Consider the following 25,617-nt stretch of genomic DNA (forward strand, 5'->3'; position numbering starts at 1 on the left):
TGGCCTGGGTTCTGCTGCATCATAACACAGTGGTAGCTTATCTGCCAGGAACTGAAGTATCCAGCTCCTTATTTGAGCTTCTGGTTCTGGGTCAGGATTCTGCAGCGACCCGGTTCATAGAGACGCAGCCGGCGGTCCTGAAGGAGCTGCTTTGTGAATTATGGAACCCGTCGCCATGCCGATGATGACGGTGGCCCGACAGGGGGGTACTGTGGCAGCTCTGTGGTGGCCGATTAGATACTGAACAGAGCGTCACCAAGACGACGCAGGGGCAGTGCCCAGCCGGGCACTTGGGGGGGGGGAGGTCACCTCTGTGCTGGCTTTCACTGGCGTTCACCCGGAGGCGCTCTGACTGAGAGATTAGCGTCGTGCTTAAGACGGAATTCCACATTCCAGTCAGCAAACCATTTCTCTATTAAGACCCTAGCCCCCAGAATGGACATGTCAGATTGCTGTGGTTAAGACAGAATATTTGGCCCTGGAGCAAACCCAATTAAATCCACATATACAATGGGAACGTTTCCGTTGTGAAAAACTGCAACATTTCCTTTATTCTTTGGTGGTTTTTTCCCTGTGAGAAAAGCTTCCCTGAAGAGTAATGTTTACCACACTGCGCTATCCTGGGAAGATGCCAACGGTGACACCATGCCTTATAAATCTAGTGCCGTGTAATACGGTTAAAGGAGCTCAGAGTATTTCTGTAAAACCTGCGGATTCAGGAATCGAGTTTCGTGGCTCGCTGGCACGGCTGCCGGCTGCGCTGTTTCTATATGGAGCAAGGGAGACGCCGGTTGACAAAACTCAGTTTCCCAAAGCTTAGTGCGTATAATAAGCAGGGCTGGGAACAGAAAGACAGGCTGTGAGGCTGCATCCAATGCAGGGCTGCTGGGCCAAACCAGTAAACCTTAGGGCTGTACAGTGCTCTGCACTAAACCTAAGCATGACTGCACCATGCACTAAATCTAAGCATGACTGCACCATGCACTAAACCTCAACACGACTGCACCATGCACTAAACCTCAACATAACGGCACTATGTCGTAAACCTCAACATAACGGCACTATGCCGTAAACCTCAACATGACTGTCCCATGCACTAAACCTCAACATAACGGCACCATGTCGTAAACCTCAACATGACTGCCCCATGCACTAAACCTCAACATGATGGCACCATGCACTAAACCTCAACATGAATGCACAATGCACTAAACCGCAGCACGACTGCACAGTGTACTAAACCTCAACATAACTGCACCATACACTAAACTTCAACATGATTGCACCATGTCCTAAACCTCAACATGACTGCAGCATGCACTAAACCTCAACATGATGGCACCATGCACTAAACCTCAACATGACTGCACAATGTACTAAACCTCAACACAACTGCACCATACACTAAACTTCAACTAGACTGCACCATACACTAAACCTCAACATGACTGCACAATGTACTAAACCTCAACATGACTGCACAATGTACTAAACCTCAACACAACTGCACCATGCACTAAACCTCAACATGATGGCACCATGCACTAAACCTCAACATGACTGCACCATGCAGTAAACCTTAACAGGAGGACACCATACACTAAACCTCAACATGACTGTACCATGCACTAAACCTCAACACGACTGCACCATGCACTAAACCTCAACATAACGGCACTATGTCGTAAACCTCAACATAACGGCACTATGCCGTAAACCTCAACATGACTGTCCCATGCACTAAACCTCAACATAACGGCACCATGTCGTAAACCTCAACATGACTGCCCCATGCACTAAACTTCAACACGACTGCATCATGCACTAAATCTCAACATGACTGCAGCATGCACTAAACTTCAACACGACTGCATCATGCACTAAATCTCAACATGACTGCAGCATGCACTAAACCTTAACAGGAGGACACCAAGCACTAACCCTCAACACAACTGCACCATACACTAAACCTCAACAAGACTGCACCATGCACTAAACCTCAACACGATTGTACCATGCACTAAACCCCATTATGACTGCACCATACACTAAACCTCAACATGACTGAATCATACACTAAACCTCAACAGGAGGAGACCATACACTAAACCTCATCATAACTGCTCCAAGCACTAAGCCTCAATAGGAGGACACCATACACTAGACTGCACAATGCACTAAACCTCAACACAACTGCACCATACACTAAACCTCAACATGAATATACCATGCACTAAACCCCAATATGACTACACCACACACTAAACCTCAACATGTCTGCATGATGCATTTATCCTCAACATGACTGCATCATGCACCAAGCCTCAACATGACTGCACAATGCACTAAACCTCAGCACGACTGTACCATGTACTAAACCTCAACACACCTGCACCATACACTACACCTCAACACAACTGCACAATGCACTAAACCTCAGCACGACTGTATCATGCACTAAACCCCAATATGACTGCATCATACACTAAACCTCAATACGTCTGCACGACGCACTAAACCTCAACACGACTATACTATGCACTAAACCTTAACATTACTGCACCATACATGAAACCTCAACACAACTGCACCATACGCTAAACCTCAACATGACGGCACTATGCAGGAAACCTGCAAACTACACCAGCCAAGCAAAAAGCACAGCAGCATTGTCACCACCAAGATTTTCAAGAGAGGGGAGCAATGGCATTACTGGAAGCATCTTTGGGTAATTTTTTTTGGGGAGGGGGGGCACAGGCAGTTATTTGTAGAGATGAGACCCCCCTGGCGCCCCCTACTGGCACAAACACATTGCACCTCCACATGCTCTGGCTCCCCTGGCCACACACAGGTGTCACCCCCCTTTTCGCCTCCTTGTGGCCCCAACCACTCTCCACGTCCTCAGAGGCAGCCTCATTTTCCCAGCATAGGCCTGAGTGCTAACCAGCGCTTTCGGACTTACCGCCATCAAGAGCTCGATTCATCAACACGAACGGCGCCTGGGGTGGGAGCATGGGGGGGGGGGGGCACAGATTTATCTTGCTACAAGACCCAGGTCCTCCCACCATGCCCCCCTTACCTCTATCATCCATAGATGCTGTGGAATAAGATCCCTCAGGCTAACACCCCTGTCCCCAGAGTGCCATCGCTAATCACTAATTGTGACACAGTAGTCCAAAAGGGGCAGCAGGTAATTGCCGTGGTTCGACCAGGGGAGTCACGTGCGTCGGCGCCTCCTAGTGGAATGTTGGGTGCCTGCCGGCTACGTCTCGGCCTCCGCTGGAAGATGACGGATATTCATGAAGTCGAAGTGTTGGCGAAGTCCCACGCGGCTCTTCCATCAGCAGAAGGGGCCAACCGGTAGGATAATGGCCTGCGAAATATTCTGCTAGCGCCTCATTTAATTATTCATGGCAGGAAATAAATGCCTTATCACGTCTGGAATCACGTCTCATCATTCGTAATGTGTTAAACCTTCCTTGATAAACCTTCATAAAGACAATCATATAAAATCTAAACTCATCCTGCACTTCAAGTCCTAGTCTAAACATGGCCAAATAATCAACTGTCAACATGAATTCTCATTCACGAGCACTTCCTCTGGAAGGCAACTGTACCATAACTCAGCTCTATTGCTACTTAAACTGCTCTCCCTGGGATCTGGGTGAGACCTTCCCTATGCCACTTTCTAGGTGCAGTAAAAACAAAACAGCATTGAAATATTTCCCAGCGGGACGAGGGATGAAAGGTGGTCCAGCAGACTGCGGGGGCATGCTTACATCATTATGACCGTAGGGTATTTTTCTGAATTTCTAACTGGGCTGCCCTGGCCGGTACAAATTATTTCCACAGACACAGCTGACTGAAACCAGGACAGAGACCGGGAGTCGTGGGAACAAGGGCAAGACAAGCAGCATGAAGAAATGGAGACCACGTAACATTGTGTGTAGGGGGGTGGTTGACATTGTAAGGGTCTGAACCCTCCCCCCAAAGGAATGTAGCAGCCTCCCACGACCTGCCCCACCACCTCAGTTAATCTACTTAATCACAGTTCAACAGCCTTGAACTACTACAAGATAAGGTGAGCTAGGTAGAGCAAAGGGGGGGGGGGGGCAGCCCTACTCCAACCTGGGGGGTCAACCCCAGTGTCGGAGCTATAACAGAACCGAGGCACGGGTAGAAGACACGGACCAGGAGATTCTTCAGACACAAAACCTCATGGCTGAATCCATGGCTGCAACACCGCGGCTACACATAGGGGGCGCTCTTTTGATGCGGCCTCCTACACTGTCCAGGGGCACCTGCTGTTTTAGTGAAGCGGGGACACCACCTGCTCCACAGCGCACTGTGTGGCTGAGCAGGGCTAACAGGCACCCCATTCAGACCCAAAATCCCCCTGACTGACCCACACACTCGCTCTCATACATACCAGACCACTGTGACACACACACCCTCTCTCTCCCACACACACATGCTATCTCCCTTATACAAACTCTCTCTCACACAAGCACACGCATACCGCTACTCTCTTTCACAAAAAACATATGCACTCCCAGTCTTTCACACACACACACACACACACACACACACACACACACACACACACACACACACACACACAACCTCATCCTCCATTTCACTCAGACGCACACAAATTTTGCCCTCCCTGGAAAATTCTCCACCGCCTGATTTTGGAATTAACTCAATGAGGACTCAGGAGAGAGCAAGGTGTCCACGGATCTCTCCAAATTAACTGTTTTTATGAAAAATCTCGGTGCTGCGCTTGGCACAGAGACTGTTCTGTGAGACTGTGAGGAACGCTGGAAAATAAGACCCCCCACCCATGGAAGGAGAGGCCGGCTTGCAGCAGGCGGCCAGTCAACGCCCACCCCCAAATCCAGGAAAACGCAGACCAGTCACAGCTCTCGGCTCTGACCTGTCATTCATGGCATTCCTTCCCAGAACCTCTCATTTCATTTGCTGCTTTCACCATTTCCTGCCCAATCAACACTTACTGGAAAAGACGGTCAGTATGCGGATAGTGTTAAAGCTCTGGGACAGGAATTCCCAGGCCCTGCCAAAGAAATCCAGCACATGAGTCATGGCTTGGATGTGTCATTAGGCAACTATCGAAAAGGAGAAATGAAAACAAAAAGACAGTTAAACATCCCTTCACATCAAAGAAAAGCCTCTGTGTTGGAGGGAATTCTGGGTTCCTTTAACGTTTCAGGGACTGTGTTCTTTTAAGTCTGATGGCTGGTGACATCGAGAGTGAGGCCCAACGAAGACCTTGGCCTTGCCTTGATGCACCCCCCTCCCCCACCCCCCTCGCTCCCAGCCTTTCTAACCTCTAACCCCTACTCTGCTCGCCCTGCTGCCTCTCCAGGCCGCAAACCCCAAGTACTAACAAAAGGGAGCTATTTGCCGGCTGCCTCTTGAATTTTGAAACTTGGCTGCAGCAGCCGCGGTTCCAGGACGGGCAGCGTTCCCTGGAGGACGAGGGGGTGCGACAGTGGCACAGCTATGCTGGATGGTCCTTGAGGGGAGCAATGGAACAAAGCATTGCAAGCAGGCAGACTATTTTTTTTTTTTCTGGGGGGGGGGGGGGGGCAATCAGTAGCGGGTGGTATGACCCAACACATGATACCCCAACCCCCAAACACAAGCCAAGAAGGAGAATTCAAATCATGAATCAACCAACTCGTGAAAAATTACAGGTCATGAGACTCATTATCAAAATGTAAATAAGCCAAACCAGGTTCTGTTTTTTTTAACAGCTGCAAGAACATATTACAATATATCAAAATGTATAATATGTTGAAATTCATTACAACTTGTCATGGCAGATGGAATGTTGGCCAATTAGAAAGTTTTTAACCTTATTGCTACATGGTGGGAAATGTGAGGAGTCAAATAAAAAACATCTAAATGATAATCATAAGAAGAATAAGAATCAGAAGAATAATATTCACACTACATGGAGATGTTGTTCTCCATGGGCTTTAATGGCTCAGAGCTGCAGTGTCTTACTGCTCTGTACACTCTGTAAGGTTACAGAAAATGTTTGGAATATACGTGTCAAGAATACTCTGTTTGAAGTGAAGTGAAATCTGCCTCAATATTGCAATTATATGAATTTATCATAAACTTTTGAATGGCATACATTATTTCTAGCACAACCACTATTATTGATCACTTATTGTTATAATAATAATAATTATTATTATTATTAATAATAATAATAATAACGAGACTCATTAATGCAGTTTTGACCCTGAAATCCCCATGGAAAAAAACCCTAATCTCCAATACTGAAAACGAATTAATTATCACTGGAATAAATCCTTGCCTACAGTAACGACATTACATCAAGTACTCCCCCAGATGAGAATCGGCCTGTTGGTACCGTTACAGGATTTCGCATTACGGGATTACGCCATGAATATTAGCAGTTACTCAAAAAATCACATACATTTTGTGTCACCTCGCATCAGACGGATTAAATAAGAGGCGAAAATTCTGAAAATCGTGTGATTCAAAGAAAAGCAGCAACGGCTCACCACAGTGTGGATTTAGTTCATGCCAGAGTGATTAGAATGACAACAAGTCTGATTATTTTAGTAAAACAATACATGCGCTGAAACGGCCCCATCATAAACGTTACTCCTGATGCGCCCTCAAGCAATGGTCCCCGATGCCATCCTAGTCTCCGCAGGGCGCGGTGGAGACGCTGGCCGGACCCGCATACAGCCTCCACCCCTGACGGACCTACGCGACCGCTCACTCACCGCTGACGGTGGCAGGAAAAGATGTGCCCGGTGCTCCCGGTCTTAGCAGTGATCTTCTCCGCGTTCCCCTTTTCCCAGGTTGTATTTATGCGAACGGAGGTGACAAGGGGAAATCCGAGGGTATTGTCAGTAATAATTAATCGGTATCGGTTCCTTTCAGTCCTCGCTCCCCGTTCTCCCCTTGGCGAACTATTCCGCCTGTCCGTCACACCTGTCTTTGTGGAGAACTGATCCCTGATATCCTGACATCCTGAGGACAGCCGTTTCTTGATTTTAATGCTCTAAGCGCGCTCCACACATACACACAGAAAACATACACAGGTATTTAAAAACCAGAAGAAGGACTCTCTATTCCTCTCCGCCGCACATGGTTTTCCCGTGTTGCGCAGCAGCGCTCATTCTTCAGACAGCCGTGCAGAATGTCTCAGCACCAGGGAATACATGCTACGCGATTGTGGTTAAGACCAGATAACGATATCATTCACGTTAGTTGTGTAGAAGTATAAACCAGCATCTGTCTCTTTTTCCCTTTCCCTTTCTCTTACGGATAATCCATAATCGCGGACGGCACTGTACGCGCAAAAAAAGCTGTTCTACTCATCAAATATCACCTTCCTATTTTATCCACAGTTTCACAAAACCGCAATCTCTTGGTCTGTTTGTTAATATAACCCAGGCGTAGAATTCATCCAGAAAGGATCTCCCATTCATCGCTCCGTGACTGTAAGGGTAGATAGACGCGTTTATGCGTTCTTCTGCGGCTTGGACTCGTGTGTTCGAATCATGAGCTTTCTGTGTACCTCCGTGCGCGATGAAACACAGCATCTCCAGCGCCGCTCGTTGCGCCGCGGTTACAGAGCCACTGAGAAAGGCAGACGATGCCAAAACATGAAGCAGAGCTGTTCGGCTACTGGACTGGAATGGAATTGTCTTGCCTTATGTTTTTTTTTTTGTTCTGCATGCGTGTGTCTGTCTGTCGTGTGCGTGTGTGGGGTGTGTGTGTGTGTATCTGCGTTTCTGTGAAATGTAGGCATAATAAAATTGCAGTGGTTAGGTCACATATATAAGAATCATTCTTTTGTCTTTGTAGGGATGTACTGTGTTTGTGTTCCCATGGAAAAGCAGAACAGGTTAATTGTGGTTTAATAACGTCATGGCTCAAAAAAAAAAAAAGTAGTTCAGCTCCTTAACTTAAGTAATTTAAGTTTTGAAATGAGTAACCGTGGCAACTACAACTGTATAACATGGCAGGTATATCCTAGGATTAGAGTTTTCACCCTACTTTTCTAGCTGCTGCTGCAAACCCCCAGCGCTAAAGGTTAGGTCAGTGGCACTTAACTTTGAAGGCTGTGCCATTGACTGCAATTGGCACAAAGTCCTTTGTCTTTCATTCATGCGTTTTGCAAGTCAAATCCGTGGTTTTTCCTTTAATCGGTCCCTCCAGTATCCTCTGCACACAGCTGCATTGATGTCTCCTTTGTGTCAGGGTGTAAAATTTTATGCTTTTTGAATGTAGTCTTAAGGGACCCAATTAAGGCTGGACTAAGGGAGACTGACCAATCTCAAAGAAATGTGGTTAGGCAACAACATCTGTACGTAAACTTCAGACTGCAGGTGCGAACCAGCCCCATCTGTAGTGGCCTCCATAGCTCATGGGTGTAACCAGTGAGTGTCTAACTCAGTGTGCTCATTAAACCATGCATTCTGTCGTCATTTATTCCGATCCTAGCCTTCGCGACCTAGTGTGCGAGTTGCCTGGCACGTCTATTCATGGTGAGAGAGAAGAGGTTCTTTGAAGGAGGATTCACAGCTGAGTCTGATCTGCTACCTTCCCAGTTGCTTACGTATGAATGAATAAATGTTACATTTATATAGCACTTTTAAGACACCCAAAGTGCTTTATTTACCCAAATGGGGAGCCACATGACCCAGAACCACTGTGTAGCACCCAGTTGGATGATGCGTCTACAGCCATTCTGCACCAGTATGCTCACAGCACAGTAGCTAAGGTGGTGATGGGGCAGGAGAGAATTCACCAGTTAGTTATAGGGGATGATTAAGAGTCCAGTTTTGAAAGAGCCTAGAGGGTGATTTTAGCCAGGACATCAGGGTACCACCCATACTCTTTCGAAAGATGCCTTGGGATCTTTTATAACCTTGAGAGTCAGAACCTCAGTTTCAGGTCTCATCTGGTGGACAGTGCCATTTTTACAGCACAGTGTCCCCGTCACTGCACTGGTGCACTGGGATCCACAAAGACCACAGGATGGGCTTCCCTGTACCCACAGTGTCCCCGTCACTGCACTGGGACATTGGGATCCACACAAACCACAAGACGGGCTTCCCTGTTGGCCACACCGACACCTCTTCCAGCACCACTGGACCACTGGATTCTGAAGGACACTGTTCAATGAAACCAGGGTCAGCTGCACATGAACAGCGACCTTCAGAGATATTGTCTGTCTCCTTCTCAGATCTTTTTTTTCCTGTTGCATTTCTTCTGTGGGTCCTATCTCGCACTATGGTACCTCCCAGACATGCAGGACACAGCAGCTTTCAAAGTCCAGAAGCAAGGTGGAGAACGAAGGAGAGGAGATCCAAATAATGCTGAGGGGTGCTGTGGGGTGCTGAGGGGTGCTGTGGGGTGCTGAGGTGTACTGAGGGGTGCTGAGGAGTGCTGTGGGGTGCTGAAGTGTGCTGTGGGGTGCTGAGGGGTGCTGTGGGGTGCTGAGGGGTGCTGTGGGGTGCTGAGGTGTGCTGAGGGGTGCTGAGGTGTGCTGTGGGGTGCTGAGGTGTGCTGAGGGGTGCTGAGTGGTGCTGAGGGGTGCTGTGGGGTGCTGAGGAGTGCTGTGGGGTGCTGAAGTGTGCTGAGGGGTGCTGTGGGGTGCTGACGTGTGCTGTGGGGTGCTGAGGGGTGCTAAGGGGTGCTGTGGGGTGCTGAGGAGTGCTGTGGGGTGCTGAAGTGTGCTGTGGGGTGCTGTGGGGTGCTGAGGGGTGCTGTGGGGTGCTGAGGGGTGCTGTGGGTGCTGACGTGTGCTGTGGGGTGCTGAGGGGTGCTGTGGGGTGCTGAGGAGTGCTGTGGGGTGCTGAAGTGTGCTGTGGGGTGCTGAGGAGTGCTGTGGGGTGCTGAGGGGTGCTGAGGGGTGCTGAGGTGTGCTGTGGGGTGCTGAGGGGTGCTGTGGGGTGCTGTGGGGTGCTGAGGGGTGCTGTGGGGTGCTGAGGGGTGCTGAGGGGTGCTGTGGGGTGCTGTGGGGTGCTGAGGGGTGCTGAGGAGTGCTGTGGGGTGCTGAAGTGTGCTGTGGGGTGCTGAGGAGTGCTGTGGGGTGCTGAGGGGTGCTGAGGTGTGCTGTGGGGTGCTGAGGTGTGCTGTGGGGTGCTGAGGGATGCAACAGAGGCCAGCAGCAGAAGGGACCACACACTTCTAAAAAAATGGGTCAGCACATCATTGCTTATATCCCATAATGGCAAATGGGGCTTTTCTGTCTCATGAAGGACTTTGTGTGATAACTTGCTGGTTTAAAAAAGGATGCTCATGAGGAGAGAGGGCCAGAGTCTCTCTCAGGGGGGGCGGCCAGCTGAGTTAATTCAGTCCCCCTATCCTTCAGCTCTTGTGTGGGCATAACGTGATGTGACCTGTTTTGTTTCGCCTTTGGTATCTCACACCGAAGAGCTGACGTCAGTCTCCAGACCCTAAATCACAGTCCGTCTGTTTTCCTTTCCTTCTGTTCCCACCCCTCCCCCCCCCGAAACACAACTTTTCTGTGTTTTTCTTTTACCTGCTGACAGTGGGGGCTGAAATCCATGTGGTGCCACAGGCAAGCTTAACGCCCAGGTAGGAGGGGCAAGTCAGTGATTTGCTGAGCTGCTGGCACCCCTTCAAAATATGGTGCCCTTAGGCAGCCACCTATGTTCCCCCCAGCATTTTTCAAACTTTCCATCCACAAAGCCCATCTGTTCATCATGTGTCATGTTGACATCCACTTTGGTAAATTTCACTGACTGGGGGGGGGGTCTCCCTTGGAAATTTTCACATACCAAGCCACTGTTCCAGGACCAGTAGCTCGTAGGATTGACCAGCTCCGCCTGCTGGTTCCCTGTCATCAGGGGTTACTGGATAGATAGTTACAGAACAGATGAAATAAGAACAATTAAGTTTTTAATAAGGGAGGCCCCAGCTTGAGTGTCAAATTTGCCAGCTCCTCCCAAAAAAAGCAAAAACACACACAGAACCCAAAAGAACCACAGGCTCTTTCATGGGCTGACGGGCACAGCGAGAGGAGAGCGTGGACTGGGGCTCTCATTCTGCAGCGCGCAGGCTAGAGCAGCCTCGCTGCAGCGCGGGACCAGGAGGCGAGATTAACGAGGCAGTGTCTGCTCAGCACCTGCTGAGGGTGGCAGTCCTGCGTTTGGGCAGGCGACCGACAGGCAGCAGCCTCCACATCTGCTGTACAGTCCGCGCACAGAGCCGCAGAGGGCGATGAACCGCCGGAAGAATCACGCTGTGAATTACCGTATCCAGTGAGAATGCAGCATGCACTGTAGACAGGGAGCTGTGCAAGTGTGTGTGTTTTTAAGGAAAGGAGACCCTTCAACTGCTTGGTTTGGAACATGCAAAATAAGCATTTTTGTCTGTACTTGTTAAACAAAAAGCACTTTAACCAGGATACATTCATATCACCTAATTACGCAGCTCTGCCCATTTCTTTTAATTTTGACTTATTATGCAATATTAAGCCACATAAAATACTCATAAGAAAATATAAAAACGCTTAAAGAGAAACAAAAACACCAAAGGAACCGTTGCTTCTTAATATCTGTGGCGAGATCACCGTTCACAAGAGGCGGACAATGGTGCTGACAGTAATTTTCAATGAATGTTGCTTATCTCTTGCTACTTATTCTCTTCTTTTCTACTTTCATCCGTAGCCCGTCAAGGCTGCCAGATAAGTGCAGGCATGGGAGCTGAAGTGACAAAAATTATGACTTAGCAGAAAAGTCTGATTTGCAAGACAGCAGGTTTCAATTTGGGAACGAGAAACGGTAGGAGATCCTTTAAGAGAAACACTGTCACGAAGATCAAAGGGAAAAAGGTCTATGTATTACAATAGCTACTTTTGTTTAAAGGGCCCAATTGGTTCCGTGTGTGGGGGAACATGTCTGTGTGTGTTCCACGGGTGGCAGCTGCTTGCATGCTGGTTGAGGAAGAGAACCCGTAACTGAAAGGTGGCGAGGTCAGTTCTCAGGAAGTGAGCGGCTGTTGCGCGGCCTTAACGTAAATGTGAGAGGGGGAAAAGAAAAACAAAGCTGCTTTGTATAAAACTGCCAAGAAAGAAAATGAAGTGTACGTATGGAGAGAATAAGTGATGAATACCTTTATTTTGTTAATCGCGGCTCAGATATTGAGGTCGATAATACGAGCCGGTAGCTTTCGCGTTTATAACGGTGTAAACTCATCTGTTATTCAGTGGCTGAGTTTACATGGGTAAACTAAAAAGTGGTTTTATCGGCCATGTTGACAGTAACTGTGATTGATCATGACTCGATTATGGCTGCATATACCCACATGTACCTGTACCTGAATATACCCACATGTACCTGTACCTGTATATACCCACATGTACCTGTACCTGAATATACCCACATGTACCTATACCTGAATATACCCACATGTACCTGTACCTGCATATACCCACATGTACCTGTACCTGCATATACCCACATGTACCTGTACCTGTATCTGCATATACCCACATGTACCTGTACCTGCATATACCCACATGTACCTGTACCTGTATCTGCATATACCCACATGTACCTGTACCTGCATATACCCACATGTACCTGTACGTCAAACAGTAGTTTGCGTAACTTCACAACAAACACCTTTAGTGATTAACCTTGGCGTCACGGTGGTAATGCAATTACTAATTCTTTTCACTTGGGAGTCATCCAGGCTTGATTAGACAGTCTTGGAGAGGGAGAGAGTGTTACTGGGAATGGGGAGGGGGGAACCAGCTGGCCATGGTGTACTGGGAGCCGCAATGGAACACACTGGTGCTGCTACTCATGCCTGTCACAGCAGATATCTTCTCACTCAAGCAAGCCCATGAATATTTCAGAAGCCACTTTTGTCTCCTAGGCCTGCAGCCCATCTCCACCTCCTCTGCAGAACAGCCTGACAGTAACCCCCACCCTCAGGTAAAACGATCAGACAGGAGGAAACAAAACAGGATGACAAACTGGAGTTTTTTTCCAGGCCTTCTCCGGTGTGATGATGATAAACACCAATCTGCATGTAAAAAAAAAAAGAAACAAAAAGAATAGCCTTCTGCACTGTGAGTATGGAAGCTAATTTTTAATTATTTTGCAGAAGCAGTTCATTTAAATGAATATGTTGGATATGTTTGATATACTTATGAGTTCTCTCATGTATTCATACTGTGTATCTGATTATGATTTGCTAAAACAAAAGCTTTCCCACAATGGGCAAAATGTGCAAAATCTGATTGGAGCAGGGTGCCAATCTATCGGTGTCTTCTGCATAGAGCACCCAGCACAATATTCTTCAGGCTAGTTTTATTGTGTTTTCACAATACAATGGAATTCTTACTTTCTTGCTTCCTGCGGACCATGGTGCCAAATAAATACAAGACAATAAATTCAGAAGCAGACAATAAAAAATAAGGATGAATAACACCCTAGAAACATTAACAGTTACATAAACACTGTGCCTTTATACAAGGACTATTACATTTACTGAAGGTCTACCTTTTGTTTTGCTGTTATCTTGGGTTAATAAGTAATAATACAGCCCAAAAACTATGAATTCTTTTCTTCCTCGAATAGGTCGTTAAACATAACGTAAAGATTTTGTAACTGCATTGTATGTTTTGCGTGACTGAAATGTACTGCAGTCATGGGTTTGAACAGAGGACGCTTATCACCTCTGACGTGGGCCGAGACTGCCATCGTGCGGTGGTAAAAATCACTACATCGATTAAAATTATACATAGACAAGGGGCTTGCGATTGCGTTCAGTTTTAATTGACCCAATTAAAACTAACTTGCCTCTGATTTGTGGTTTGTAGGCTTACACATGGTGAGATCATTTAATAATCTGCCTGTTACGATCCAGGTGTTCATTCTGGCCGCAGCCGTTGTTTCACATGATACCGGCATTCCGCTAATGGAAGGTATACTTGTTACACTCATGTCGCCGGCGATTTAATTAAAACCGGAAATGGCGGCCTCGATGTATCCTCCAGCAGGCAATTAATCTCATCTCGCCTTACACTTTTGTCATGGTTCAGTAATCTATTTGTTTGGTGACTCTATTTTCATCCCGTCTTGCCTGCCGTAGTCACCAGTTCACGTGCACGTTCCTCGTCCTGTTTTATAATCCCTCTGTTTGGTCTTCATTCCAGTCCAGTCGACCTAGTTCTGCTTGCCCGACCCCACCGATCGTGGCAATTTACATCCTCCGAATGCGGACGTCGCTCCGGAACCTCCCGCCCGAAATCTCGTTCGTTACCGGTTAACAGCGGCAGAAAATCTGCCAGTCTGGGTGGAAGGTCCGATTCTCAGTGTTTTGTTCACAGTCTTGCAAAAGGGAGAACCTGCTTTCAGAGTTTTCTTTTTGCCAGTAGCCTACTACGTACTAACTATGGCAGAAATTAAAATGATTAATGCATGTCTGTTTTGATACATGCGAATGTTTTGTGTTAGATTTTCGTCGACGATGCTTTTATGCGTGTATTACGCTTTAAAAAGGTAGTAAGTTTATAAATGAGGTATATTTAAAATTGAATAAAATAGGTTATTTCAGTGACTAATTTGTGTAATGTGGTAACCCATATATTCGCATATTAGGCAGTATTTGAGTTTTTGAGTTGCTGCCCAATCCTTTGCCAACCATGCTGTGTTTGTACTACTTGGGACAACCATGTTAAAGGTCACAAAATAAATACTTAATTCAGCTAAATGAGGGGGTAACTTGCCAGTTCTTTGAGCTGATGTCTATTTCAGCATCTCCCTCTCCAGAGCTGTGTGAGGCCATGGCCAAGGGTGATCCACTGGAGACTGCTACTCAAATCACATGTTAAGGAGAACTGGATAAGGCAGTCTGCCATGGCCATAGCTTACACTGGGGTGTCCTGCAATTTGGTTTATTTTTATTCGTGCCCTGGAGGTGGATCTGTGGCATAGACACACCAACCTTTACAAAATACCCCCCTGTAGGATAAATGCATATGAACACGAAGACTGCCCCCCCCCCCCCCATTTATGATTGGGATCAATAAGGTATATTTATTTTTAAAGTGGGGAAAAGGTGGAAACAATGTCGTTCTCAAAATTCCACCTGGGGGTGGTATTCCGCAAAGCTGAATTACCCAGCTAGCTGGATAACTTAAGCCAAACGTGAAAGCTGCCCAATAGCAACAGAGCTAAGTGACATTTCTGTTGGCTACAACTTAAGCCAGATGTAAGAAATTTGGCTAACAAAAATCCTGCTTTGTGCGGTGCCCCCCAGCTGGCCCAGTCATGCTTAAACTACGTGACCCCATTACTTTTTGTTTGCCGTCGTACGTGAGAGTGTTTCTGGTGGCTCAGATTCAGGATCTCTGATATATTAAGAGCCAATAGAGGCAGTTAAATGGACTCAATAAAGATAATTAGAGGAAATAGGAACAAAACTAGGACAAAAACCCTCAAAGTGGCCTTTTCACTAAACTGATTGTCATTTTGTATACGTTTTTAGTTGGAAGTTGCCCTGTCCTGTAGACATTGCAGCCAAGCCCGTCAGTGATTGTTATTTAGCTACTCTGCCATCACAGTAGTGGCAGATGTTTGTGTACATGGGCTTGCCAAAGGTAGTGTCATAACCGGATAATAGCCCAAAGTCCTGCAGGGTGGGCAATTTCAGCATTCTCTCTCTCTCCTCGTGAGAGTCCTTCAGGTTATAGGTAGTCGTGTGATTTGAAGGTAACTCTTTACTTCCAAAAGTCAATGCCGAAGCTGTCAGTAGTTTAAAATGAGCTGGACGTATTGACCACAGAGTGATTCTCCAGCATCAGGTCCAAATATACTGCATCTATTAAGAGTGACGTAGTGGCCAGATGTAATGGCCTGGTCAGCATCTGGCATGTATAGGACCCTCTCGTAATATACTTCAAGCAGGAAAGCATTTCCAATCCAGTATCAGAAGCAGCCCCTATATCACTCTTGATATTCTGAAGAAGATCCATAATCACCTAAAATAGTACATGACACAACACACAGTCAGCATTCCACATTAGGTAGCCCAGACCGCGGTGCAGTCTACGTCATAATCAGTGGTCCCTTTTACAATCTATAAATTTAAAATCCCTCTTTACTGTTTCTCAGCACATGGAACAGGAATACGGGGGGATGTGCACAAAGCCAAGATATTTTAGCTTATGAGAATTGGTTATCAGATTTGTGTGCGTAATGCATACACCATCAATCTTATTGTATTCCGATCTGCAATAGTGGTTGATGCCTCGAGAAAAATATCACTTCGTTGCTCACCGTCTATGCGGAATAATCACCTTTCAGTTGTTGCTGCAGTAAGACAAGCTAAAAGAAATGCAAAATACATGTGTGGTTGGAGACAATCTCTTGCATGGATTTTGTATCATACACACGTGACGAAAAAAGTGACCTTTTAGTTCAAAAAGACAATTATACACAGAGTAATCGCACTTATCAGGTAATTAGCGATCTATTTTGCACTTGCTGAGAAAGTGGTCATATACTCGTTCATTGTCTTGCCCCTACATTGCTTCAGATTTACATTGAGTCTCGAGCTTTCTGTTCAACTGAGTCATATTGCACCACTCGATCATTCGCTTCGGTTATTGATTTTATGTTGTTCTGTATACAATACAGTAAAAGAATTTCGGTATGTAAAACTATTCAGGCACAGTCCGTTTGTTAAAGGTCTAAATAAGCTTCAACGACAAACCTTTTTTTGACTTGAAAAGTCAATTCGATGAAGGAAGGTAAATTAGAGCAACGGGTCAGGATATTGGAGTTTACTGGCTGAGCATTATGGTTCTTATAGAAACCAGGATGTGTCTGCTCTTGTGGAATGATTAGAAAGGGATCCCTTTGAAAATCCTTCTTTCGTGGCTCGCTTTGTGCGAAGATGTATCCCTCATTCCGCCAACTTCACTTTTCACTTTAGTGTATCGACAGCTCTCGTTCTCCATCAAATCTGCAGAAAAACGTCTGATTGTTTGACGATGAATAGAAGTGGGAATTCTGTTGCTCGGTGCTGGACATATATTGATTATAAATAACGTGACGGTGTGATGTAGTTACTCTAAAAATCCATAAATAAACACGGCCGCCTGGATGCCGCAAGAAAGAGTGGATGGCTGCTTGGGAGTGACGTCACGGCCATCAGCGTGAATGACGGCGCCCCGGACAAAGCGGTGGAGACTCCGCCAGTGAATCTCAACACCAAGGTGGCTGAAATCCTCTCGCAATTCCCATAAGAGGTATGGTGGACTCGAAATCCCAGTCGCAGATCGTTTAGTGTAATTCTGATACGGAGCGAACCGGAGAACAGTGTGAGGTCGACAGCCCCAGTGCATGTTTTCCACACCGCCATGAGCGCAGTGCCGAATTACCGAGCACATTGCAGCAAGTAGACGGTCCGTCCGGGGGGATGTTTGCTGCCAGATGTTTCGTTTATCGGACGTGCGTGCACCCTTGAACTTTAACGATTTAGTTAACTTGCAAATTCGTCCATTTGCGGACTTTGGCCAGTCACCTTCGCGCAATCATTTGTTTTCTCTGAGTTGCGGATAAACGCGCTATGGTAAGGTTAGATCCTTCAGAACGAAAATATCTAGTATGTAAATGCGTCGCCTAGATTAAGGACGTGCTGTTAAGTTCGCCGTTGTGCATAGTTATGGATGTTATTGGTTAGAAATGAACAGAATGTCCAGATTAGTGTGCTTTTTAACGTTAGTGGAAATACTCATATAAGTCCGACATTACAAAGTAACAGTTTACAGAATTGTATCTTTTTTTTCACCAACATCTGTCAGCCGAAGTAACTATGAAGCGGCTTGTGTGAGAAATTAATTGCCCCTTTTAGTACATGGCCGCAACACAATAACGTCTATAACTCAAATATCTTTGCATTTCCTCGTTTGTTTGTCTCTGCCCTAGTAACGTAAGGGAGCCATGGAGAGAAATGTGTCTTCTACTGTAGTTACAGCTTGGAGGTTTTATTGCAGTTGAATCATCTCAAAAAGGCCCTGTATTTGTCGCTGGCATAATTACAGGTTGTGTTTATGATGCTGGATGATGGACCCCCAGCCATAACCTATAAGCCTGTTGTCATGGCGTAAAGAGGTTGCCCACTGAGCCACTGTGATTGGCCAGTCAACGCTGTCAGAGCACCGGAGCCCGAGAACGCTGGACAGGGGGCAATTCCAGTCTGTGGGTGTTACTTAGGGGCATTGTGGTGGTAAATAGGGATGCGACGTGGTATTGTATCAGGGGAAAAAAAGTTTTAAAGGGTTTTGTCATACTTCTAAATACAGTTTCTCACATGACCTTGCTGCATGGCATTGGATGCTGAGTAAAGTATCAAATATAAAAGATACAAAATATCTGCTTAGATTTATGTAGCATATCATTGGTAAATTGCAGCTTTTATTGCCCATTAAATACAATCTACTTCTTAAAATGACTAGGATTGGAAATGTTGGCTTATCCACAGTTGTTCTGGTATTCTTTGTTGTCTTACTGGTGCAGTGCTCTTGTGACATTCCTATTCTAAATACAGAAGTTGTAAAGGTGTATAACTGCCAGAAAAGTAAACACAATTGTTAAAATATGTTAATGACAATGCTGATGTTCTGGAGCTAGAATTGCATAGTATATTTGCATAATCATTAGATGTCAGGCACCCAGACCTGACATAAATGCGACGAGTGTGAAAACATGTGGCATTATGGGATATCAGTGCGTGCGGAAATTATACAACAATGCTGCGCCTTAAAATCTGAAATGTATGAGTTTCACACATATTCCCCACGTCGGTGTCATCTTCAGACCAGCTCGTTTAGTCATTCATTATAAATCGTAACATGTCTTTTAAAACGACAGATCAAATTGTCTGCATATAATGTGTGTATAATAAATCAGGGGAAAAAACATAGAAAAATGTGTATGAATGTTATTATTGCACTGAGTATGAAATGAGTCTTATTTGACTTTGGATGCTGTTTTATAGGACTGTCTCCCTCCCCCCCCCCCACCTCATTTCCCGAAGCTGCTGCTCCTCCTCCTCACAGAGCATGGCTCAGGACACCAATGAGACCCAAGTGCCCATGCTGTGCATTCTGGGCTGTGGTTTCTATGGCAACCCACGCACCAATGGCATGTGCTCAGTCTGCTACAAGGAGCACGTGCAGAAACAACAGGGAGGTGGCCATGCTGGCCCCCCCGGTGACAGGGGTGAGCTAAGCGAGAATGGTGAGAGAGGGGGGGATTTGCTAGTGTCCTTGTGAAACCTAGTGTTTATCTAATTACTGTAATTAAGACGTATAAACTCATTGAAGTTCCTGAAGGTTTGTACATTCATCTGAATTAGCCCCACCCATTGCATGCGTGCAGACCCTGCTGATCCCGTCGATGTTGAGTCCTCTGGGGATGCCAGCGTATCTCTGCAGGCCTTCGCTGACTCCAGCACAGGTGAGGGAGCCCAGGCAGAGGCAGACAAGGCCAGGTATGGCTTCCGATCCCTTGTTCCTGCAATAATCTTTTTAAATCTCTCACAGCCGTTAAACTAAAGTGATGTATTTGTGTGTGTGTGTGTGTGTGTGTGTGTGTGTGTGTGTGTGTGTGTGTGTATTGGGGGGGGGGGACCCAGCTCCCCAGGTACCGTCGCCCAGCTGATGACAGCCATGAGCATCTCTCAGGACAGTGGGACCGTTGACACGGATCAGGAGGAAGATGAGGAAGAGGATGATGAGGGCGAGGAGGGAACATCCAAAGCTACAGGTGAGGTTGACGTTTGGAAGGCGCCAGTATCCTGAGACACTCATGAACTGGTTGGCACTAAAAAAAAAAAAAAAAAAAAAAACAAGCTTTGAAAGTTACAATGAGGCATCCATCTTCCAAATGCTTTCCCAGCACCGGGTCACGAGGGGGGGAGGATTGGATTCTTTCCCAGACAGCACAGGGTACAATGCAGGGGACACCCTAGATGGTTTTGATCCATTTATAAAGCTGGATATTTCCCTGAAGCAATTTGAGCCATTCAGTTTGAGTACCTTGCTAATGACTGCAAGAGCAGGACTGCATTTGGAGCCTGAGCACAAACCTTCAGGTTACAAGTCTGTCCTTAACTACCTGGGCAGAAGCTCTTTGGTGGATTTACACAGAAAGTGCACTCTACATCCGAAAGCAGTGTGTGTCGTAATAAATCGAGAGATGAGTATTTGATGGGTGTGGTGTGTGTTTTGTCTTATGGTAGGAGCTTGTGGGGAGAGACTTTAATCAAAATGCTCTCTGTTTTGTGTGTGTGTGACAGGGGAGGCTGATGAATCAACGCAAGCACCCCCCGGTGGAGATCAAATACCTGACAAGGGTAAAAAGACAAACCGCTGCTTTACCTGCCGTAAGAAAGTGGGCCTTACAGGTGAGCATCACCTCGGATGTGGTGAAATCAAAAGCAGCCTTTATCTAAGGCAGCGTTTCTCAATCCGGTCCTTGGGGACCCCAAGACAGTCCATGTTTTTGCTCCCTCCCAGCTCCTGGTAGCGAGTAAAAATGTGGAATGTCTGGCAGGGAGCTGGGAGGGAGCAAAAACATGGACCCTCCGGGGGTCCATGAGAACTGGGTTGCGACATGCTGGTCTAAGGCGTTCAGAGCGTGATGCGTTTTTTTTTTTTTTTTTTTTTTTTGTGTTTTTGGAGATTTCCTTCCAGAGTTGTCCCTAATTCTTTTAATACACATACTTCAACTTTGCGGGTATGTAATCTTAACCTTTCTTTGGGGAAACCTCTATTTCAGGATCCCATGTAAGCGGTTTACTAAGGGAACTGTAAAAATAGAACAGAACGCTAAAATAGACGCTGTTTAAAATAAACAGCATCAGAGAGTTTTCTAAAAGCAGAACATGTCTCTACGTATGGCCGTCCCCTTGGTGTGGGATGGTGGCACGGAAATGGTGGCATCTTAAGGAGAAGGCAAGTGCTATCATCTGCAAGGTTTAAGTTGGTCAAGAAGCTGTAGCAGACCTGAGGATTTGTCTCTGTAGTAGAATATTTGGAGATCACCCAACATACCACAGGTCTCCGGTGTCCAATGCTTTGCTCGTACTCTCTACTGCAAGGAATTATGGGGGGTGGTGGGAGGGGTCAAGCTTCTTTCTATAGGTCAGATCAGTCTGCCTGCTTGCCCGCCTGCATGGCTGTTCTCTTGTCACCACTCCCCCCGCCTCTTCCTCATCCCCTCTCCACGCCCCCCTGATCCCCCACTGGTGTCTGTACTCCAGGCTTTGATTGCCGCTGCGGTCACCTCTTCTGCGCCGCACACCGCTACTCGGACAAGCACGAGTGCCCTTTCGACTACCGGGGGGAGGCGGCGGCGCGTCTGCGCAAGGAGAACCCCATCGTGGTGGCAGAGAAGATCCAGAAGCTGTGAGCAACAGGCCTGATTTTCTTTGAACTGCTTCTTTAAGATTGAGATCATGGTGGATTTTATTGATCCCAGTAGGAAGTTCTGGGTCTTGCTGCTGTTTGTAACCAGAATTCCCCGCTGGCATCAATAAAATCCATCTTAATCTTAATCTTAAATTAGTAATGAAATGTGGCTTAAGCCACTTGCTACAGTGACTTTTTTTGTATTTTTCCTCCCTTTTTTGGTGAAAGGACGACTAAAACGGCATTACCTCCACCACCACAACCATTACTACCCACAAAAACTGTCTTATCTTCAATGCTTTTCTTTCTGATTGTAACCTCAGATTGAGTTACAAGGTCTCCTGTGTTAACATTGTTTTGAGAGGGAGAGAACTGCAGGGTTGGAGCATCTTCTATTTCTGGAGCCTCTTTGTTTTAACATGTTTTATATGCCACTGGTTTAACATAAATGGACAAAAAACACCATTTACCATGTGCAGTCAGTCAAGTCTGCCTGTTCTGGAAGCACCTTTTTTAATTCTTTTGCTCTCTGACAATTGGTCCGACATATGCAAACAAACACAATTATGGTTTTTCGGGATGTATTACATTTTAAGTTTCTGAGCGCATGTGTAGGGTTGTAGAGCAGAGGGTGACTGATATGTACTTTCTCTGGATGAGTGTTTGGTGACCATATTGCAGTTTGCTTTGTGTGTGTGTGTGTGTGTGTGTGTGTGTGAGTGATTGCTTTCTATTTATTTTATGGTTTTTAAACGTTGGTTTAAAAAGTGGGTTCGCAATGGACAGAAAGATGCATGTGTGAGCAAGCTATTAAATAGGTTACTCTCTTGAATGTTGAATTGTATTTATGCATTTTCTTCAAGTATGTAACCAGCTTTAGCGAGAGACACACAAGCAACTGGAGTTTAGTTCCTTCAGGAAACAAAGCACAGCTACCAAGTTGTTCCAAGTTATAAAGTATCTGTTACGTGGCACACATACACAGCTTAAATAAAAATTCCACTGCTGTACTATCAAAAGAGCAGTTCATCTATCTTTGTTTTGCTAAGTGGCATCGAGTGGATATAGCTAGAAGTATTTTTTTCTGTTTAGTTGGAATATCAAATTAAAAATATATTGTTGCAACTATGAGGAGGAAAAATAGGTTTCCTTATGCTACAGAGCAGAATTGTGGTTTGCCTAGTTGACCTTTTTCAGAAGTACTATTTGAAACTACTGGCAGGTCACAAAGCTAATCTCAAGGGTTTGATTTGCATGAAATGAATGACGTCATGGGTCATATTTAGCAGGGTGTTGTTGACGCTGACATGTAATGGAACTCTATGGCTGTGACAGATTTGGAGTTTCACTTGCACAAAAAATGTTCTGAGGGTGGAAGGAAAAATTATTGGTTCAGAGAAATAACCAATCAGATTGTGGAGGAGGTGGGTCCAAGCAACTGGAGGAGGCAGGAACAACCAATCATATGTCTTGGACCCACCTCCTCTACAATCTGTTTGGTTATCTCCCTTATTAGTCATTTCTCATTCTGCCCTCAGAACATTTTTGTGTAAGCAAAAAACTCCAATGAGCATTTGGAACCCAAATAACCCATGAAATTTCATCAAGGATTCTTATTTGTAGGCTTGCAGGCAAGTAAGTGGAAAGTCTATAAATGCATTATAGTACTACTGGACTGTGATGAGCCTAGTATAATGGAGCAATTGCAAATGGTGTTTTGGTGGGCTTGGTCCTGTGTGCGAGGAACTTGCCAGCGATAGCAGCCTTCAGCTAATGGATCACATGGCCTGTCAGCTTGTTGGTGTGCAGTCACCTCTTCAGCCACGCTGCCAGTCACTCTCTAACTTGTATTTTGCTTTTCCAGCTGGGAGGTTCCTTAGCTGGAGGCTAACCTGACACTGTAACACAAGTCTTAGCTCAAGCTTGGTTTGATTTGATTACCTTGTTTGTTTGCGTGTGTGTTTGTTTGCTTGTTTGATGATTCAGTTTGTTTGTTCGTTCTTTTGTTGCTAACAGCTTTTTGTAAGCGACGTAACCAACTGGCGTGTATAAAATGGTAAGTGGCTAGTGCATACTGTGCCCAGTTTGTGTGCTGGTGCGTTTGGCCGATTCTGGCATAATAATGTTGACTTATGGTCGTGGTGCAATTAATGGGAAATGAAGGTGGTGAGTTAAGTTACTGGTGTGGGTTGCCCATTGAAGATGGAGAAAAGGTGAATATGGAAAGGGTCTGCTCTTAATTTTGGCTGCGTCCCTGTTAATATGATGATGACTTGCCAGTTGCATACAGTACATGAATTTGTTAAAAGGTATGCATGCTAAATCCCTATTCGAGTTGGCGTTCTCGTCGTTAAATTCATCGCACTCTGTAGGTTTCTGTTATCAGACACACTTGCTGAGTGTGCGTTTACCTCGGACCAGCTGCGTAATATACGTTTATTCTAGGTAGCCAACAGACACAACCCTGGATCTTCTACCACAATGTTTCATCCTGCTTCATCTCCATTTTAAACCCTAATCCTTGTCAATCCGAAATTTAAATCTCCATAATGAAACGAAAACAGAAACTAAACTTGTCCTCAGTAATATGTATTTATTTGGAGATCACATCAGTTTTATACCAACTGGATCTGACTGAATCTGCTTGGCCATGATCGTCCTGCTGTTTTGTTGGTGGCCTGGATTTAAGGTGCTAAGCACAAATAATTGATGTAAATATTCTGGTTTGGTTTGAAGTTTTTTTTTTTTAAGAGAGCATTCTGATCCAAATTTATTTAAACATCCCACGTTCCCTCAAGGGCTTAATTTTATTTCTAAATCCTCCCAAAATCATTTTGTCTATTTCGTACCCGAAGGAGTTTGACATTGGGAGGGGACCAAATTTGCTCTGGCAGAGATAATCTTGTATGTCTCTTCTTAATGGGACGACTGTCCGTGGTGTAATGCGCTCATGTGTGTGGAATCCTCAGGAAGGAAGCAGATTGCATGATGGTTTGACAGCTAATCTAATCATAACCCCAAATTCTCTGGTGTAGCAGTGTCATTATTAGAGGACCTTATTGCTTGCATAAATCAAGAAAAATATAGAATGGGATTTATTTATTTGTCTTTTGGGAAGGGGGGTGCAGTGTGATGATATTGCCCCCCCCCCCCCCCCCCAAATCCCCCCTGTGTATCTGTGACCTTTGCGTGGTAACTTTTAAACTGTGCCACATTCTAGCATCTGGATAAAGAGGTCAGATGGGTTCAGATAACAGCAGCACAGTGGTGTTTAGCCAGAATAAGAACAGTGAGGAGCATATGTATCTCCAGGAAGCTGGCTGTGAAGACCGGTGCAAGTCCAAAAGGAGGAGGCAGCCGCCGCCGGGGATGAGCGCGCGACGTCACGTGCATGTCTGCCAGACTGCACTTTTCTTGCTGCCACATCAGCAGCCAATCTCATATTTCAAAGGTTTGCCTCACCAAGCTGTGCCTTGTGGTTAACCCTACCCTTTTCTCTGCAGCAGTGCTTTTGAAAGAAAGAGGGTGGGGTGGAACATACTTGAAATTCACTTTGGATCCTTTTCCAGTGAACCTTTTTTTTTCTTTTTCTTTCATTGTACAGTTTACAAGGGTGAGAGATACATCTACAGTTGTCATTGTTTCACGCTAATGACAAATTTTGAGATTTAACTATTAATTTGAAAACAGTACAGAGGTACCACCCTAGTCTGTTTTCCAGCCTCAATGGTTTTTTTTCCAGATATACCTCTCTGTGATGCTTAGGACTTAAGGCAGACGAGTGGCAATAAATAAAAGTATTTACCGTAAATCTGAATATGGGGACTTTAAGTTGTTTTGACAGCCGCCCCCTCTAACATATACCACCTTTTTAAGCTCTGTGCTGAGGCTTTCAGACCAGGAAATCTCCTCTCACCAGAGGAATGTCACTCTTCCTTTTCCTTTCGCCGTTCTCTTACTGCCAGGCTCTGCCGTCTGGCACACGGGCGGTCCGGAGCGAGTGTGACGTAATAGCTCTGTGCGCAAACCCCTCAAATGCTTAATAAAATTATTTTGAACTCCATATGTACCACGCGCGTCTTGTTTTTTCTTTCCCAAAGACAAATGCAAATTGCAGACAAATAAGTGTAATTTCTTAA

General features: G+C 45.7%; 2 protein-coding genes across 7 annotated transcripts in view; one reads left to right on the forward strand and one right to left on the reverse strand.

Moving 5' to 3' along the window:
- LOC111836575 (semaphorin-6B-like) overlaps nucleotides 1–7,706 on the reverse strand; it is a 52,354-nt gene extending 44,648 nt beyond the window's left edge. Inside the window, exon 1 of the mRNA XM_023797963.2 lies at nucleotides 6,789–7,706. The gene's annotated coding sequence lies outside the window, so the exon portion shown is untranslated. The remainder of the gene's footprint in view (nucleotides 1–6,788) is intronic.
- Nucleotides 7,707–16,970: 9,264 nt separating this feature from the next.
- LOC111836617 (AN1-type zinc finger protein 5-like) lies at nucleotides 16,971–25,547 on the forward strand. Of its 6 annotated transcripts, XM_072704057.1 has the most exons (7): nucleotides 17,348–17,513; nucleotides 19,063–19,304; nucleotides 19,446–19,557; nucleotides 19,702–19,832; nucleotides 20,365–20,472; nucleotides 20,750–20,804; nucleotides 21,331–21,472. In XM_072704057.1, the coding sequence occupies exons 1-7, from the start codon at nucleotides 17,482–17,484 to the stop codon at nucleotides 21,335–21,337; spliced, it is 687 nt and encodes a 228-aa protein (XP_072560158.1). In that variant the 5' UTR covers nucleotides 17,348–17,481; the 3' UTR covers nucleotides 21,338–21,472. The 6 variants fall into 6 exon arrangements, with proteins under 6 accessions (XP_023653829.1, XP_023653827.1, XP_072560158.1 ...); XM_023798061.2 differs by lacking the exons at nucleotides 17,348–17,513; nucleotides 20,750–20,804 and adding an exon at nucleotides 16,971–17,311 and having other exon boundaries at nucleotides 19,102–19,304; nucleotides 21,331–25,547; XM_023798059.2 differs by lacking the exons at nucleotides 17,348–17,513; nucleotides 20,750–20,804 and adding an exon at nucleotides 16,977–17,311 and having other exon boundaries at nucleotides 21,331–25,547.
- Nucleotides 25,548–25,617: the final 70 nt, after the last annotated feature.

The sequence above is a fragment of the Paramormyrops kingsleyae genome, chromosome 21 (genome assembly GCF_048594095.1).
Source record: "Paramormyrops kingsleyae isolate MSU_618 chromosome 21, PKINGS_0.4, whole genome shotgun sequence".
NCBI classification, from domain to species: Eukaryota; Metazoa; Chordata; class Actinopteri; order Osteoglossiformes; family Mormyridae; genus Paramormyrops; species Paramormyrops kingsleyae.